The sequence below is a fragment of the Kwoniella mangroviensis genome, chromosome 3 (genome assembly GCF_000507465.2).
Source record: "Kwoniella mangroviensis CBS 8507 chromosome 3, whole genome shotgun sequence".
NCBI lineage: Eukaryota > Fungi > Basidiomycota > Tremellomycetes > Tremellales > Cryptococcaceae > Kwoniella > Kwoniella mangrovensis.
The window spans coordinates 1,096,073-1,112,423 of NC_088829.1; the positions used below are offsets into that span (position 1 = coordinate 1,096,073).

General features: G+C 49.0%; 11 protein-coding genes across 11 annotated transcripts; 6 read left to right on the top strand and 5 right to left on the bottom strand.

Moving 5' to 3' along the window:
- Positions 1-5: 5 nt before the first annotated feature.
- On the bottom strand, positions 6-597 carry I203_108222 (uncharacterized protein; the record flags this gene model as incomplete). The annotated part of the gene is made up of 4 exons (XM_065518356.1): positions 6-44; positions 96-281; positions 457-502; positions 545-597. The coding sequence occupies 4 exons, from the start codon at positions 595-597 to the stop codon at positions 6-8; spliced, it is 324 nt and encodes a 107-aa protein (XP_065372721.1).
- A 37-nt stretch (positions 598-634) lies between these two features.
- On the bottom strand, positions 635-1,459 carry I203_108223 (uncharacterized protein; the record flags this gene model as incomplete). Its single annotated transcript, XM_065518357.1, has 4 exons — positions 635-812; positions 1,009-1,278; positions 1,327-1,340; positions 1,394-1,459. The coding sequence occupies 4 exons, from the start codon at positions 1,457-1,459 to the stop codon at positions 635-637; spliced, it is 528 nt and encodes a 175-aa protein (XP_065372722.1).
- A 136-nt stretch (positions 1,460-1,595) lies between these two features.
- On the top strand, positions 1,596-2,861 carry I203_108224 (uncharacterized protein; the record flags this gene model as incomplete). Its single annotated transcript, XM_065518358.1, has 3 exons — positions 1,596-2,026; positions 2,079-2,454; positions 2,499-2,861. The coding sequence occupies 3 exons, from the start codon at positions 1,596-1,598 to the stop codon at positions 2,859-2,861; spliced, it is 1,170 nt and encodes a 389-aa protein (XP_065372723.1).
- A 109-nt stretch (positions 2,862-2,970) lies between these two features.
- On the top strand, positions 2,971-4,000 carry I203_108225 (uncharacterized protein; the record flags this gene model as incomplete). The annotated part of the gene is made up of 5 exons (XM_065518359.1): positions 2,971-3,021; positions 3,179-3,269; positions 3,315-3,411; positions 3,500-3,599; positions 3,683-4,000. 5 exons carry the CDS (start codon positions 2,971-2,973, stop codon positions 3,998-4,000), a joined length of 657 nt encoding a protein of 218 aa, XP_065372724.1.
- Positions 4,001-4,269: 269 nt separating this feature from the next.
- On the top strand, positions 4,270-4,533 carry I203_108226 (uncharacterized protein; the record flags this gene model as incomplete). Its single annotated transcript, XM_065518360.1, has 2 exons — positions 4,270-4,347; positions 4,399-4,533. The coding sequence occupies 2 exons, from the start codon at positions 4,270-4,272 to the stop codon at positions 4,531-4,533; spliced, it is 213 nt and encodes a 70-aa protein (XP_065372725.1).
- Positions 4,534-5,111: 578 nt separating this feature from the next.
- On the top strand, positions 5,112-6,736 carry I203_108227 (uncharacterized protein; the record flags this gene model as incomplete). Its single annotated transcript, XM_019148400.1, has 2 exons — positions 5,112-5,540; positions 5,591-6,736. The coding sequence occupies 2 exons, from the start codon at positions 5,112-5,114 to the stop codon at positions 6,734-6,736; spliced, it is 1,575 nt and encodes a 524-aa protein (XP_019001983.1).
- A 253-nt stretch (positions 6,737-6,989) lies between these two features.
- I203_108228 (uncharacterized protein) lies at positions 6,990-8,541 on the top strand (the record flags this gene model as incomplete). The annotated part of the gene is made up of 3 exons (XM_065518361.1): positions 6,990-7,409; positions 7,564-7,708; positions 7,754-8,541. 3 exons carry the CDS (start codon positions 6,990-6,992, stop codon positions 8,539-8,541), a joined length of 1,353 nt encoding a protein of 450 aa, XP_065372726.1.
- A 499-nt stretch (positions 8,542-9,040) lies between these two features.
- I203_108229 (uncharacterized protein) lies at positions 9,041-9,638 on the bottom strand (the record flags this gene model as incomplete). The annotated part of the gene is made up of 3 exons (XM_065518362.1): positions 9,041-9,103; positions 9,230-9,394; positions 9,507-9,638. The coding sequence occupies 3 exons, from the start codon at positions 9,636-9,638 to the stop codon at positions 9,041-9,043; spliced, it is 360 nt and encodes a 119-aa protein (XP_065372727.1).
- Positions 9,639-9,693: 55 nt separating this feature from the next.
- I203_108230 (uncharacterized protein) lies at positions 9,694-10,029 on the bottom strand (the record flags this gene model as incomplete). Its single annotated transcript, XM_065518363.1, has 1 exon — positions 9,694-10,029. One exon carries the CDS (start codon positions 10,027-10,029, stop codon positions 9,694-9,696), a length of 336 nt encoding a protein of 111 aa, XP_065372728.1.
- A 274-nt stretch (positions 10,030-10,303) lies between these two features.
- Positions 10,304-12,649, bottom strand: I203_108231 (uncharacterized protein; the record flags this gene model as incomplete). The annotated part of the gene is made up of 4 exons (XM_019148403.1): positions 10,304-10,871; positions 10,922-11,136; positions 11,180-11,270; positions 11,313-12,649. The coding sequence occupies 4 exons, from the start codon at positions 12,647-12,649 to the stop codon at positions 10,304-10,306; spliced, it is 2,211 nt and encodes a 736-aa protein (XP_019001986.1).
- A 2,154-nt stretch (positions 12,650-14,803) lies between these two features.
- I203_108232 (uncharacterized protein) lies at positions 14,804-15,715 on the top strand (the record flags this gene model as incomplete). Its single annotated transcript, XM_019148404.1, has 5 exons — positions 14,804-14,807; positions 14,867-15,256; positions 15,351-15,409; positions 15,478-15,547; positions 15,690-15,715. The coding sequence occupies 5 exons, from the start codon at positions 14,804-14,806 to the stop codon at positions 15,713-15,715; spliced, it is 549 nt and encodes a 182-aa protein (XP_019001987.1).
- Positions 15,716-16,351: the final 636 nt, after the last annotated feature.

Sequence of the window (16,351 nt, forward strand, 5' to 3'; positions counted from 1 at the left end):
GATATTTAGACTGATCTTAGGGCCTGTTCCGTCAGGTCGATCACCTAGCATACAGTTTCAGTATCAGTATATGTCATTTAGATTATATGGCCCACCTTCTGGATATCTGGTCTCTGTTCTGGATTCACAATAAGCATAGCGTCGATGAGCGACACTAGTGACTGAGAGTATCCTCCTGGGTGCTTGTAACGTCCACTGCCAACGGCCATTGCGATGGATGTGCCGTCGACCTCGAAAGGTGAATGGCCATACGCAACGGCGAAGAGCGTACAGCCGAGCGACTGAAGCAGTCAGCACAGATGCATGATTTGCATGACTCACCCAAATATCCACCTTCTCATCCAGCATCTTACCGGTCTTGACGTCGAAAAGCTCTGGAGCTCGATATGGCATCGAGGAGTGTTCGCTTGCGATGTCCTGAGAGTGTGAGTCTACTTCAACAACATGTCAACTCACCTGTTCCAGTAGAGCCTGCTGCCTTGTTCCCACGTTGATACGAGCTCTGGAAAGCAGTCAGCAAGGGCTCCGAGGTCTTTCAACTCACTTAATCGTAGAGCCAAAATCCATCAGGACGGGACTTCCGTCATCGGCAATCATGATGTTTCTGTGACTATCAGCGAGTGTTAACTATATGTTAGACATACGCTGGCTTGATATCCCGATGCGCATATGGTATCAGTTCTCCTTCCTCAGCATTGGCTAATTCATCGTCATGATCAAAGACCGGTTCGCCCACTAAGGGATCATCTTCGCGGGTGGGAGGGTATGATGCTGAGACAGCGGGCAGATGGTAGTTGTGCATCGCGCGAACACTGGTTCATTAGCAATGCGAGGGTCTCGGTAAGACTCACGCTAGGCAGGTTCCATGGAAAAGTTCCAGCAATTTGCGTTCAGGCGTACGATTTCCAGTGACAGATGATGCAGCAATGGCATCTTGGAGATTGCCTCGGGAATAGTAGGGAAGGAACCTGCTCTATCAGCAGAGGTCAAAGAGCATGTGTAACTCACAGGTAGATGATCTTGCCCTCGCCTCCTTCATCTTGCACGACCGCTGAATCAAGTATCTTGATGATATTGGGATGTCGGAACCGTCTGTATGCCTCTACTTCACGCATAGCCTCCTTGACACCTTCTTGTCCTGAAGTGATCAGGATTTTCTTGAGAGCGTATAGTCGATCAGAGTATAAATCACGGATGAGGTATACAAAAGAGAAACCTCCTTCACCAAGCAGTTTCTCTATCTTATATTGACGTCCGTTGACCTTGAGGGTTGCATCGCTGGTGAGAGGGCAGTTGAGCGAGAGCATGATGATTGTACACACTTACGGTTTGCAAATACACTGAATGTCAGCTGCTTGCTACGGTTGTGTAGGCTCACCTGAGTCAAGGTCACCACCGCATCCCGAGCATAGAACTTGAGTCTATCTAATGCTATAGCGAGATTATCAGTCGAGCTCATGATGAAGTGAGTGTTGAGGTCATGAATGATATGAAGGAAAAAGAAATCAAAAGTCAAAATAGTGAAATGTCGCGTTTGACCTTTTGTGGGATTATCCTTCTTCTTGCTCTTTGTCCATTGTCCGTATGATAGAACCATGTCAAGACCGCCATTCCCTTCGGGTTGGTCTAGTATCCCACTGAGCCTCAAGAATCTCACTCTGGCCAACTCATTACCTGTCGGGCAGTCGTTCCTATGGCACAGGCATGCTATAGCGTCGTCGACGCCTGGCTGTCCCACCGAAGAATTCTCAAGAGCCGTCGATAACCCTCCCCGAGTCGTCTGCCTTCGACAATCTCCAAGTCATCTTTATTATACCGGAGTATACCGAAATGAGCACGATGCATTAGCGGATCTGAGAAGAGGTATCACCAAGGATTGGGTCAACGATTACTTTCAGCTGAAGGCTCACCCAGAGCTGGAGAAGATGTATGATGATTGGAGAGCCAGAGATCCGGAGCTGTTCGGCAAGGTGGAAGTGAATAAACGGGCAGTGGGAGTAAGGGTTCTTCGTCAAGACCCATGGGAGTGTCTCATAGCGTGAGTGATGGGACTCTGAGGAAGCATGCTGACAAAGTAGGTTCATCACATCTACCAACAATCACATACCCCGTATCACGTCTTTGTTACATCGTTTCTCCCAGTCGTTCTCGCCTCCTCTCGTGACTCTTCATAATCCGGACAACGATGGTGAAACCACTTATCACCTGTTCCCAACTCCCACCGCTCTTCCCACAAAGCTTGAAGCTTTGTTGAGGTCGATGGGTTTCGGATATCGTGCCTCCTTCATCGAGTCTAGCTTGCAAACCCTGGAGGAAGAGTTCAAGGAGGAAATAGAAGCAGGTCTTCTCAGATGGAGAAATCAAGACGTGGATACAGTCAGAGAAAAGCTAGTTGCTCTCAAAGGTGTGGGACGTAAAGTCGCAGATTGTGTTATGCTCATGTGTATGGACAAGGTGAGTGAGGAGTATGAAAAGGTGCAAGCTGAAGAGATTTTCAGCCGTCACTCATTCCCATCGACACTCATGTCGCGGCCATCGCTGCAAGACATCCTGCCTTCCCATCGCGGCTTCGCAACAAACCAATGTCGAAGCAGGTATACGATGAGACTCAGCAGTTTCTGCTAGACAGGTGGGGTCCAATGGGAGGATGGTGTCAGGCAGTCATGTTCGCGGCGGATTTACCAGAACCGAAACCAAAAGTCAAAGTCGTAAAGACAAAGGTGAACACGTCCGTCACCGTGAAGAGGAAGCTCGAGGAAGTCTCACCGACACTGAACCTCAAGAGGACCAGAAGTGCGACACGTCTCGAACTCAAGCAGACAAGGACGATCGTGACGGATGAGGTGAAGATGGAGGAGTAGATCCCGAAATATTCATTATGATGTCAACTATGCCTGGTGATCTTTCGTTATATAACAATTTTGTATCTGTGCATCGTTCATCCTTCTTCTTCGATAGCATCATCAGAGCATGTTACAGTCTGCATCTGAAATCCTGTCTACTACCTGGTCTGCCGTCGAGGTGAGTGGAACCATGAGTTCCAGCAAAAGCTGACGGTTAGGCTTCGATCTCGGTTATTCTTGTTTTAGTTTATGGGTTTTTCGCGAGCAAATGGAAATTACTCTCTCCCGAGGGCGAAGAGGTGAGCTGATATGAGAGAAACAAAGCTCACGAGTAGAGTGCTTCTAAGCTATGTGTAACTCTATTCCTACCTGCTCTTCTATTTTCGGAGATCGGCCCCCTCGCATCTTGGGATAAGTTGAAAGATTGTAAGTTCACAATGTGCACACAGCCATGCTGATGCTTTTCGGAAGATTGGGTCATTCTCGTTTATGCGGTAGTTTTCCAACTTATCTCTTGGATCTTTGGTGCGATCGGGGTGATTGGTTTCGGTATGCCGCAGTGGATTATGTGAGTCGCTCAGCTCCCGGGTTTCGCTAACGACCAGTCCATGCATGGTATTCAACAACGCAACGTCCCTCCCTCTACTTTTATTCAGCTCTCTGGGCAAAAACGGCACGTTATCACCTTTGGTCAAGAACGACGATCTTGATGCAGTGCTAGATCGAGGTCAGGTCTTCCTTCTTATAAACGCACTGGTGTGCAATCTAACCCGATTCTCCTTCGGTCCAGGTACGTAAAGATGAAGTAGGCACAAAGCTGACAATTAGTGATGATGAAGAAACACCCTCTTGATATACCCCATCCCTGGTCTCATTCGGAATCCCCTCATGCGATCAAGAAGGTGCGAGAGGTCCTCAATGAGGATCAAGATTATCCTGCCATCGAACCGTACTCCGGGGACAACGAGAATGCACCACTGCTCCATGAGGCAAGGCAACATGGCAAGAAGGGCTGGAAGATCGCCAAGATCTTGCAACAGAGCTTGGCAGGCTTCATGAATCCGCCCATGTACGGTGGACTCGCGGCAATCGTTGCGGGGCTCATCCCGTTTCTCCACAACTGGTTATTCAAGAAAGGAGCTTGGCTTAGTCCGTGAGTGGTGTTCTGAGAAGTATTGAGCTGAGAGAGTAGCCTGTCCGATTCGATCGACAAGATCGGAAAGCTATACGCGGCCTTGCAGATGCTCGTCATCGGTGCCCATCTCAAGACGAAGAAAGGTTCGAGACCACCTATCTTCCCTCTAATCTACCTCTTCATATTCAGGTTCGTTGTAATGCCGGTGATCTCTATCAGTATGGTGTATGGAATCCGTAAGGCTGTCGGCGACAAGATTTTGAACGATCCGGTTTTGGTGAGTTTTGGCGAATGCGACAAGCCGCTGATGTACAGGATTTCATCATGATGCTTGCTCCTGTCGGACCGCCGGCTCTTACTCTAGCTGCAGTGAGTTATAGCATCGAGCTCTCTGCGCCAGTCCACTGATTTGCTATTCAGATTGTCGAAATGTCGGATATCGATGAGGATGTGGAGACTGCGGTTGCCAAGACGATTGTCATTTCCTACGCTCTCACACCATTGATCAGTGTCAGCGTCACAGCGGCTCTGCAAGTGGTTCAGAAGCTGTACTAGCGTATCTGCATAGCACAATCCCATAGTCATGCATCATTCAATCGGATCCAGGCGAATGAGACGATGAAGATGTGTACAGCGACTGTAACTGAACATTGGGAACGTTGGGAACATTGCGGATTGCTGTTCGCGGTGTTTTTCGACGGACTTGCTACCAGGGGTACGTCGACACGTCATAATGTAATTACGTAATTCCATTTTGGATGATGAGACATTCCTCTTTGAGTAAGATTACCCTGGGCTATGCATTATGCATGTATGTATGTGTATATATATCTATTGCATGGGCCATCCATCTTAGCTTATACTTTACTCATCATCCACCAACAGACGACATCAACAACAACACTGCAGTCCACCATACACCATACACCATACACCATGACCATCCCCATCCCAACCGTCCCGCTCACCCTCACCCTCGCGCTCGCCATCTTGCCTTCACAGCTTTAGAACCATGCACCTCGCCAACAGTACAATACCACGATGTTCCACCATACAACCTACCCCCCATCAATCAATTTAGCGTATACCCCAGCAAGATAAACAATAAACGTATATTCGTAACATTCGCCGTCATGACGCTGCCCATCAAATCACCTCAAATCCTCACCCCAGTCTCAGACCACCCGCATGATCCGCCCCATCTTCATCTTGGATCAGATGGGGAGGATCGCGCCCAACCCGTATCTCTGCTCACGGCGTTGATCCACTCATCAGATAAGAAACACCCTCAATCATCTGGTATCATCTCGACTCACTCATCCACCCCTTCCACCGCCTTCTCCAGTCCCCAACGACCTAGTCATGGCATCCTCGCAAAATCTTCCGAGATTCCCCCACTTCAATCAGCATCAATACTCAGACGCGAGAGCAACAGCGGTCTGTCTGATGAAGGGCATACTGGTCTAGGACTAGGGGGAATGGAAAGTTTGACAAACCGATTGGAAAAGGTCGAAGAGAAGCGAGAGCGAATAGAATGGGCTGATGAGGTAGAACATCCTCCTGTAAGTCCTCTCACATACACAGGTAGACCCATGCTGATCACATATCACAGCGCCAGACCCTGAAATTTGCCGTCGTCTCTCATCCCAATCAGACTGCACCCATCGGTGCCAACAGTGAACCCGATACCGACGATGGGTATCAGGAAGATGAAGAGGACGGCTTCGACTCTGATGACTCCCAAGACTCACAAATTGCCCCTCGCTTCCCTTTTGCCCGTCCCACAAACTTTGAACAACACCCACGATACATCGGGTCAACCCATATACCCACACATCAAGCCATACCCGCACCAGCCCTGCTACCTCCACCAGCTCGAAGAGGTCGTGGTCATATCCGAGTGGAAGAAACCTCCACTGCGCAAGACAAGACGTGCTCTCGTCATCGAAGTCCCCCTCCCGTCCGCTCCCGTTCGTCCAGCCATCATCGATCTTCCAGATCAGCCCCCCATAGTCCTAGTGGTCGGTTGTCTGATGCCGGACCACGGAATGGGCGCGCTGGAAATCCCATGCCAGCTCCTCCTTCTGATGATCCAGAGGACGAGGAAGATGATCAAATCGAAGAGGAGGACTCGCGGAAAGAGAAGAATCTCGCGGCAGGCTGGCGAAGCGATGATGCGGTGTTCTATGGTCCAAAGGCTCAACAAGTCACCCCAATCCCTCGACCTCGTCAGCGTCGTCATAGCTCAGCGCTTGACCACGCCGTCTTCGTCGACTCGGACGACGAGGAGAAGCTGGATGACAACAACAAACCTAGTGCGATCGGTGACTTTTTGCGTAGAGCGTCTGAACATATCCCCGGCTTCCGAAGACCTTCGTCCGGCATGGAACGAGTAAGCTCCGGTGGTGCAAGTGAGTCTGGCGTAGGCAGATCAGTCCGGTCTCAGACCCCTTGCCCTCCAGCTCTCGATAACACCCCGGCCCTTGCTCAAAACCGATTTTCTACCGATATCAATGACACTTCCGGTGGTCTCGCTCATCGATTAGAGACCGCCTTATCCATACCGTCTGTGCCGAACTCTACTGGTCCATCGAGATCTGGATCAATCGACCGACACCATGAGGCAATCCGTGTACATCCTGTCACGGCACAGTCTATTCCGATAACCCGAGGGAAAGATGCAGATGAGCCTCTGGGATGGACTGAAGAGGCCTTGTTAGAGATTCGCAGGTCAAGAAATTCCGAGCATAATATGTGAAAACTCCTAACATACGTATATACCTCTATAATGCCAACTTCTGTAGCCCTAGCCATTCGATAATAACATCTGATAATAAAAATGACATGCATGATAAACTGGTTTACGACGACGATGGTCGTATATAAGCGGTTACCGGTGTATCGATTACCGACATTACCACTCTGACCACATTCACATGTCTCCACAATCATCATCAGTTGCCAGGTAAAAAGGAATGCTCTCCACCCCTCAAATATACGCTCACATCGCTATGGACTCCAGCTCAAGTACCAGACCCTCGCCTCGACCAGCCGAAGGATCTGCTCATCGTCGACGACCGTCTCTCACTCTCTCACCACATCTTGCTGCTTCTCATCCAGTACCAGTGCCCTCACGTCATGGCACAATCTCAAACAGATCGCCTAGATCAGCACACGAGACGCTCTCCACCTCGTTCTCGCTGAAAAGACGGTCCAAAGGGTCATTCAGCTCTCTCAGTCTGAGCGGGTCGCTATCGCTCGGATCCGCTCTGCTATCTTCATCAGCTGACGTATTTGGGGAGGATGATGAGGATCATATCGATGTGGATGCTGGCGACTGGTTGAACGCCTCTGCTTCAGAGATATCATTCGCTGAAGGAGAGAAGGTGGTGAGAATTGCAGGAGCTACACGGGTTGAAGAGGCAGTCACAGTGAGTCATTGCCTATCAGTAACGGTGACTGACTGTGACAGCTGTTGCTCGAGCCAGGGACGCATTATCTTCTCGTTGAACTACATGACGAGCAGCAAACCCAGGCCTTCTTCGACGTAAGTTGCCTTAGCCTGCGCAAACGCTGATTCTCCAGTATGCCGACCTTAACACTTTCCTTCTCCTTGTACTCAATGCGAAACCGCTCGGCGAAGGATACTCTCATGGCAGCGATGGCGAGTGCAAAGAAATTGTTGACAGGATACATCAAGGGGAAAGAATTGTCGTAGGAGACTTGTGCAGTGAGTCGATGATGATAGCTGACTGTCACTGACATTCTCAATCAGATATCTCAGGAAAGAATCCATATTACTTGGTAAATGCGAATGCCCCATTGCGCACGTTCGTACAGCTTTACAGCAGAGGGGTTCATAGGGTAGCTATGAGCGGAGGTCACGTTATATCGCATGAGACGGTTCTACGCTACTTGCTTGGTTTGGATAAACCCCCTTCGATCCTCGAAGCTCCGATCGGATCTAGACAATTACGCCTCAACCTACATCCCTTGATATCAATTCCGACATCTTCTTCCGTTCTCGGTGCCATGCAGGTCATGTGTCAACACGGTCTTCGTGTGTTAGGTGTACTTGACGAAACGAGAAGGACTGCCTTGACTAACGAATCTTCGCCATTGCTAGCGCCAGCAGACGAGGGCAAAGGCGGATTGATAAGCATTGTGAGAGTGATGGATTGCGCCAGGATTGTAGTTCCTAGTGAAGGGAAACAAGCTTTGACTTTGAGTTTGGCAGACTTGATCAAGCTCGTTGAGAGCGAAGAAGCAGCAGGAAAAGAGAGAGGGGAAGAACGCATGCCGAGTGAGTGCAGATTCCAGCTTTACCATGCTGATCCACCAGTCCATACCTTACCTCCCACAACCACCCTGATCTATGCTTGTCATCTCATCCTGGCCACCTCTTCGTCGAGAGTTTTCGTTCGTACCGATTCCGCCCCGTCTCCTCTCCTCTCGCCTACGACCGAGCCACCAATACTGCCAATGTCCCCGGCTCAACTATCTCCTCACTGTGTATTATCAATTGTGGATGTGTTCAGATGTCTTGTAGCGGTTTACACGTAAATGCATGTCGGATACAATCAACTGAGATGAGATATAAGTTGCCAAACTCCTACTCCCACAACCGCTGCTGTACCCATTCCTCCACCGCCAAAAGCAGAGATCCAGTGGTACCATTTACTTTATTTGTCAGCAATACCCTGGCAAGTATCATACTCACGTCTGTTTCACATGGATCACCTCTCGTGCACCTCCCTCTCCACTCTCAAACCGTTGATTTTCATAGAATCCCTCCATTCGCTTCTCCTTTGCCGTCCAGATGCCTCGGAGCCATAGCTCAAACGCTCTTGACTCTTCCGGTGAGGCTATACCAGTATCAGAAGGAGGCTGATCATCGCCTACAGACAACGATCGACTGCCCAGTGACGGGACTTCAGAAGATGGCGATGATAGGTCCGAATACAGGTGGAGATGCAGGTGAACTGTCGGAGGAGGTACAGAACGTAGAAAGACCGAAAACAGACCATACCTGAGATATTAGCTAGACCTATCGATTTCTCACTCACCAATCTTGAGGGTATTTCCCATATGGTACACCCGGGTAGCCTATCGTCACATCTAGTAGCTGCAGATTTGGCACTTGGGGCAGTAGCGTTCTCAGGCAGAATAGCAGACCGGTTGAACGAGGATGTAGCATGGTGATGAAGTCAGGCTGTTGAGTTAGCGAAATTCGTATGCAAAGATCACTCACGATTCCCTCCCGTTCAGCATATTTCACACTCTTCACTCTTTCTTCGTCACTGACAATCGTTCCCTCCGGGAATATGAGCAACCAGAGAGGAGAACGCTTCTTTGGCGCAAGTAAACCTGAAGTTTCCGAATGATCCTCTTCTCCGGATTGTGCTTGATGTCCAAGCTGAGTAAGCGCAAGGGTGAGATTATCTCGATCTGTTGCCCATGATCTATTCATGAAGATGAATTTGAAGAAACGCTGGTCGTCAGCTGACGTCCATACACTATTCACTCACCATTCCCCACCCAATCACCGGTATATTCTTCAAACTTGCTTTCAGCAGGATGGTGATCCCCCTCGAATGACCGGCATAGCATGAGAGAATCCACAAATACATCCAGTCCAAGTACGCTTGATGATTAGCCATGATTACTAGTCTAGCTGGGAGGTTGATCTTGATCAAGTTGCCGTGAGCATCTCTCTCAACAAGGTTCGTGATTGAAGGGGGTGTATCGGTAGTCAATACAAGCGAGGTTGGTCCGAATAACACGGTAATGACGATGACTTCCATTAGCCTTGACCATCCTTGAAATTGACTCACGAAGACGTCCATAGCCATCTTTGGTCCAGCCAATCGCACTGTCAAACCATCCACGACCCACAATGGGGATAAGCAGCAAAGGGAGACACAGGAACTGAGCCGAGTTGATCCCCAGTTGTGCGAGGTTGAAGATCAGAGGGAAGAAGATTTTGGATGTCAGCGGTCCATGAGGTGGTCGCTGATCTATGGGTATGGTATACAGTGGCTTCTCTGACATGATGAGCGTTCATTTGGATCGCATCGGACGAAGAGGAAGAAGAATATAGATGGAAGAATGGATGACGCATCTCAATACGATGGTACAATCACAATTCAACACTTCGGCTATCTCCTCGGACCTCGACAAGCGATCGTCACTGGATCCAACAAAGATCGAGCATATGAAGCGTGCTCTCTCTCACATGTTCATTACAAGAGATCCATTATGTACATTTCTATGGCATTATGTTCGTCAAGTGATAGCAGAAAAGATAGACAGTCCCAGCACGGCATCACTTCTTCGTAGCTACCCAGGCCCATACAATCACTTCCCTATCCTCGACCGTCTCTACATCCCTACCCTGTCTTGTATCGCCGAAATCCCATCTACCACCTCCGTTGTCACGCAGTTCCCCTTTGACTCTTCCGACAACACCCTCCAGCCCGTTCTGATTCTTGATCAATCCTGTACCTTTGTATTCGACAGCAGACTTGACCCAATCCAAAACGGCATCTTCCAGAGCGCCTGGTACCTTCTTTGTCCACTTCTGATGGAATACCGGCTTGACGGCATTGGACTTGATGTTCTCCACAGAAGGTAGATTGAATTGCATCGCTAGGGACGGTAAAGGTTGGATCATGTCTGCCAACAGCATAGATGCGAACGAATTCTTCAGAGATGCTGGACATCTGGATGGAAGAGTATAGCTTGTCTCGACGATTTCAATCTTACCCCCTCGCTTCAATACCCGGGTAGCCTCTTCCAGAAGGTCGTACCATTTGGTTTCGGGTATGCCTAAATTGACAAATCGGAGGTGAACGAGGTCAAACACGCCGGTGTCAAAGGGAAGTTCGTTAAAGCTGAAATGAAAGTTACTGGTCAGCTACGTCTCACATTGAAGCGTACTTACAAATTACCCCTCTGCCATTTCACCCTTTTTTCGACACTCTCCCACATACCCGTCCCTTCAGCTGATGTACCGGTTTTTGTCGATCGTGCTCGTTTCTCAGTCTCCGCAAGAAGTGACAAGTCGATCTGACAAGGGACTAGGTCAAGCCCAACAAAGTTTGTATCTGGGTATTGCAGAGCCATTGAGATGGGCCAGTGTCCAGCTCCGGTACCGATCTACCACCTCAGGTCAGCTTGAACCGTTCCAAACCTCACTCACATCAAGAACCGCCTTGGGTGGCTCTTTGAACTCCACAAATGTGTGCCTCTCTCCCGCAATCTCGTACATGGTTTCGTGCAATCTTGCCTCGCTATATACAACCATCAGCTAATGTCAACAAACGTACACTCACAGGTCAAGAACATCTCTCTCCCATCCTACGCTGTAGACTCCAGTGCTCCTCTCGCCCTTCACATCAACCCATACCTTCTTCCCAGGTAGACCCGATCTTGGTCTAGGCGTTTCCTTCCACCCCTCCAACGAGATGGAGCTCTCTGTATGAGCTGTATCCTTCGACAATAACATATCCAGTCTACTCAACGACATGCTGCCTCTCCTCCCAACATCGGTACTATGAGTCTCTACGGGTGGATGTTGATCTTCTTCCGCGACAGGTGCAGACCACGCGGCGAACGGACGACCTGCCGCAAAGGGCAGGACTTCCTCGATAGCAGGGCGGGAGAACGTCTTCATACCAGCCGGAGGAACGGGAGAAGGATCATTGACAATTCCCATGACTCTATCGCGAGACTGGGTAGAATGAGAAGAGGTGATGGATGCTGGATATTCATGTTCAGCTTGAGATGTAGGGGTAAACAGGTGAGTGAAGTCGGCTGTAGACCCTTCGGTAGAAACATTCTGAGATGAGGGAGGAATCAGAGGGAAAGACATCTCGGTGGATGCAGTGTTCTGAGTGTTGAATGAGGAATCGCTATAGACCGAGTGAGTGAGTTGATGGTTTACTCTTCCGGGCGAGGTGGGTCGATGCTTTGACTGCATGCCGAGATTCAACGGTGTGGTGATCATCGAGGAAGATCTCTGAGTTGCTCTGATACTCCCCTTGTGAAGCTTGAGTCCACTTGGTCTTCTCTCCTCTTTATCTTTCTCGGCTCCTTTATCTCTAAAACCAGATCTCATTGTATCACTGAAAGACGATAGTTTTGTTCTCGTTTCCTTGAAAGCACCGAGTTTGTGTAAAGTGTTTGTGGGATTTTGCGTAGGTGTGACAATGCCTTCTCCGCTTTTAGCTACTTGAAGGGCAAGATCATCTTCCCATCCTTGTGGTATACCCTTGATTGCTGGGTCCACAGGTGGTCTTTGATCGACGGATTTTCTCGATCCCTTCGAGCTCACTTTCCCATCTTTCGCTGTTGAGTTACCCTTCGCAGAACCAAAAAAATCCATGGGAGTGATAGGACGCGCTTGGATCTTTTCCTTCTTGTTATCGATCGAGGTATGCAGCCGAGGCGGTGAGCTTGCCTCTTGCAGATTGACTATGAGAGGTGGAGCAGATGAAGGGGCTGCTCCGTTGGCGGGTGGGCTCTTGGTTTCTGCTCTCTGATGGGTCGAAGCAAGAGCTGGTATGGAGGTCGAAGGGATGTCTGAGTCGGGTATGGGGATATTATGCTGGTCCTGTCGATTCCGAGGGATGAATACCTGAGATGCGATGGAGGGGAGAATGAGATCCATGTTGATGGTGAATGAATCATGCATGAATGGGTCAATATGTTCGATGTTTGATAGCATCATGGACGCTTGGATCACCTCGAGGGACAACGCTTGGATCCCTTGCACTCGTATATATCCTATCCTCGTATCCTCCTACTGACGAATCAGCATGATGACAACGGTAGACAACACCTCAGACAAGGGTCAATGGATGAACGTGCAGATCCCCACGTGCATGTGAGCATCGGTGTGTCAATCGTTCGACCGATTGCAAATACGATACAATACCCCCTCTGTCGAGACATTGTGTGTGGACTGTGTTGGGGGCTTTAAACTATTGCGGCTGAGAGGACAATAAGATTAGGGGTACAGAACAGAACAGTAAGAATAATCTTAGTGACCCTTCATGGTACTGTGTGTGTGTGCGGGTCGCGTTTGATTTTGGCCTGGTTCAGGGTAAAAGATATACTTCAAATCAAACATCATATCCATTTAACACTCACAAGACGTTGCACACCGTATATCCATACCTAGTCGGACAGATGGAGACCTCGTGCTAGCGGTATTGATTCCTGAAGTTATGCATCAGATTCGATAACAACAACAACCTCGCATTTGATGTTTGATTTAGATTGTGTAGCCCAATATTATGGACAAATCTTCAGATGTAAGAAGACCTGTCCGTCTGGAGATCGTTGTGATTCCAAAAAGATTGTTGACCGAGTTAGGACACCAGACAAACGACCTCGGGCCAAGAAGCCTCAAGATCACCTGGAGCTTCCGCTCCACCATGATAACTGTGCTTGTACAAACTGGCTCTTCAGATGTTTGATGACAAAAGGATTGTCGCCCAGCGTTTTTGCATTCCATCTTATATGAGCTCACAAGCCTACGCAGTCAAGAGTACCCAGTCCGTTCGCAGTCACTCACACCGTGGCCATGCGGATAATGTGAACGATGAACAGTCGAACGTCTATCGCTCCTTGGAACAAAGGCTCAAGATATATTCTTCACACTCTATGGCAACGGGCGAAATGGTCTGGGCATATATCTCGAATCTCGAAAAGACCGTTGGACCGATAGATGAAGTTGTAATCCCCTCCGAGCTTGAGGATGATATCCCATTAGTGTCTCCCTTTGAAATCGTCGAGAAGGCAGACAGATGCGAAGCCGTACTCATGAGTCTGATCGAAGCAAGTGGGATCCCAGAAGAAGAGTATGACAGTTATCAGGACATTGACGGTGTGAGAGTTTTATACTGGAAGTTGTTACGATGAGGCTCAAGACGGCACTGAGAAGCGGGAGGAACCATTGGACTGCTGATGGCTGGGATCCAAGTGAATCGAGACACGTTGAAAGCGTCAAAGCATTTGACTACACGCCGCATTGTCTTGCGATTCTCGATTTCTCTCCATCGTCCCATTATCGTCCCATTAAAAAATCATCTCAGCGATGAAAATTACTTCCATGGGTCGGATCAAAGAAAATTGTTTGATTGCTTCAAGGGACGTGAAGGGGTATACAAATCCAAGCGCCGAGACTGTGAGGAAGGTCGAGGCGATGTGGTTGGCAAGAGGCAGGATTTCTTGTGCAAAGTTTGACAAGAGCAACGACTCTAGAATTGCATACCTCCAGTGATGGGGCCGAGCTGTCCATGGGAGTTGATCTTCAATCCAATTAGCTCTACGATGGTCGATTGATTGCAAAGGTGGAAGGAAAATAAGGCTGATTGGCTCATTGCGCCTGCTCTTCTTTCTAGCTCTACAAGCTCACTCACATCCATAGATGGAGCAGACCTGTATGCGGCACCTCGCAAGGGGCCGTTGGCTTGATTTGTACGTTTTTATCACTCTACAGACATCTCTGTCATAGGCCATCTCTTGATGCACTGAGCTCTCTTGTCCATCATCAGTCAATAGAGGACGACGGTTGCCACCTTGAGACTGAACAGCAGGGATGACGTCATTACGTCATCCCACCCTACCAGCACAGGCCACCTCACCTGGCAGGTGTGGGGTGTATCCGAGTACTGCATCCATCCATCCATTTGCCCATTTATATTCACTCAATCACTACTTACATAAACCACTTTTGAATCAATCTTATATCTTCACTGAATACAGTCAACATCACCTGTCCCTTTGCCAGACTAGCACCACTGCAAGACAAATCATCATGTGTAAGTTATAGCCCACTCTCCCCTCAGATCAATCGCCCTGACACCATGCTTCACCCCAGCGAACCCATCAGACCTCCTCAACCAAGCCAAATCAGCTGCTACAGCTGTAGCCTCAACAGTGGTCAGCACGGCTACTAGCGCTGTCAACCAAGCTACTGTGCTCGCTGGACAAGCCGCCAATTCCGATGCTGCCGCCAGCGTAACCTCATCGGCCAAGTCCCTCGGGTCACAAGCCGCTTCGACCGCTGGATCACTCGCTGGTCAAGCTCACGCCCAAGCCCATGCCCTCGCTCCGACCGTTATTCCTGTACCCGCTGCCGGTGTCGCCGAAGGTGTAGACAACAGAGGTGATTTGAGTCCTACAGATGAAGTTGGGAAAGCAAAGTTTGAGAAGTTGTTTGAGAGCAGACATTCCGCCGACGAATTGAAGGATAAAGGTATTCTCAAGGGTAAGTGCAACTCGGCAGCGTATCATCGTAGGATGGAGAATGAGTGTATCGCAGAGCATGTTGTACAGTGGCGCTGACCCGATCAAACTTCTAGGCGCACCTGGCGATTCGCTCGCTGGCAAACGAGCTGACCTTGAGAAAGCTATGCACAAAGTATGTACCATGCTTCATTTGCCAGTTTAGTTAGGTGTAGAGTGAGAGCTGATTAGGTCACTCCCCAGGACCAACTCGACAAGGAAATTGCCCAACGACCCCAACCTGAAGAGCTGGTCAAGAAAGGTATTTTGAACCGTGAGTATTGGGTGCTCCTCAACTTCTGCCTAATCTACTTTCCACGCAATGTCCTTGTCACTGTCACTCCACTCGCATGATCCATATCGTCCACACCTCAAGCACATATGACAAAAAGACTAACCATCTTTCATCATCATAGCCGACGAAGCCCCACCCACTCAATAAGTGGCTCCGCAGCCTTCGCCGTCTGAGGCCTCTGTCCAAGGTTTTCGAATTTTTGCCATTCGCCCCAACCAAGAATATCCGACTTCTACTGGGTTTTTAGTTCGATGCGATTCTATACCTTGTTGGTCACGTTTGGATATCAAGTTCAATGGATACCCCCTAACACCACTGTATGGTATGCATGTGTATATATATATCTATACATATACGTGTGCAGTTGCATATGACATAATAGGGCCACGCGATCGCGACGATCACTTTGGTGCACCAAACAACTTGTCTTAGGATTATATGTATATCTTAGCGGGACAACTGAACTGATGCAGTAGTAACTCCGCTCGGATTATTCGGGGGCCGAAGGGACTTCGTAATGGTAGCATCCCATTTGTAATGGGGTAAGATCTTATGAGCCATTACGCCTGTGCGGATCTTGTAATGAATCATAATCAGGGATTACAAATCACGATTGGTGCTTGATTGTAGACGGGAGAACACATAACACCCCCTGCGTGCATTTGCTCACTATCCACACCAACACCAACACCAACACCAACACCAACACCAACACCAACATCAACACCACCCACTGCCTTCTGCTCACTGCCATCTTGCATGCGCTGTATATACCACGGATAA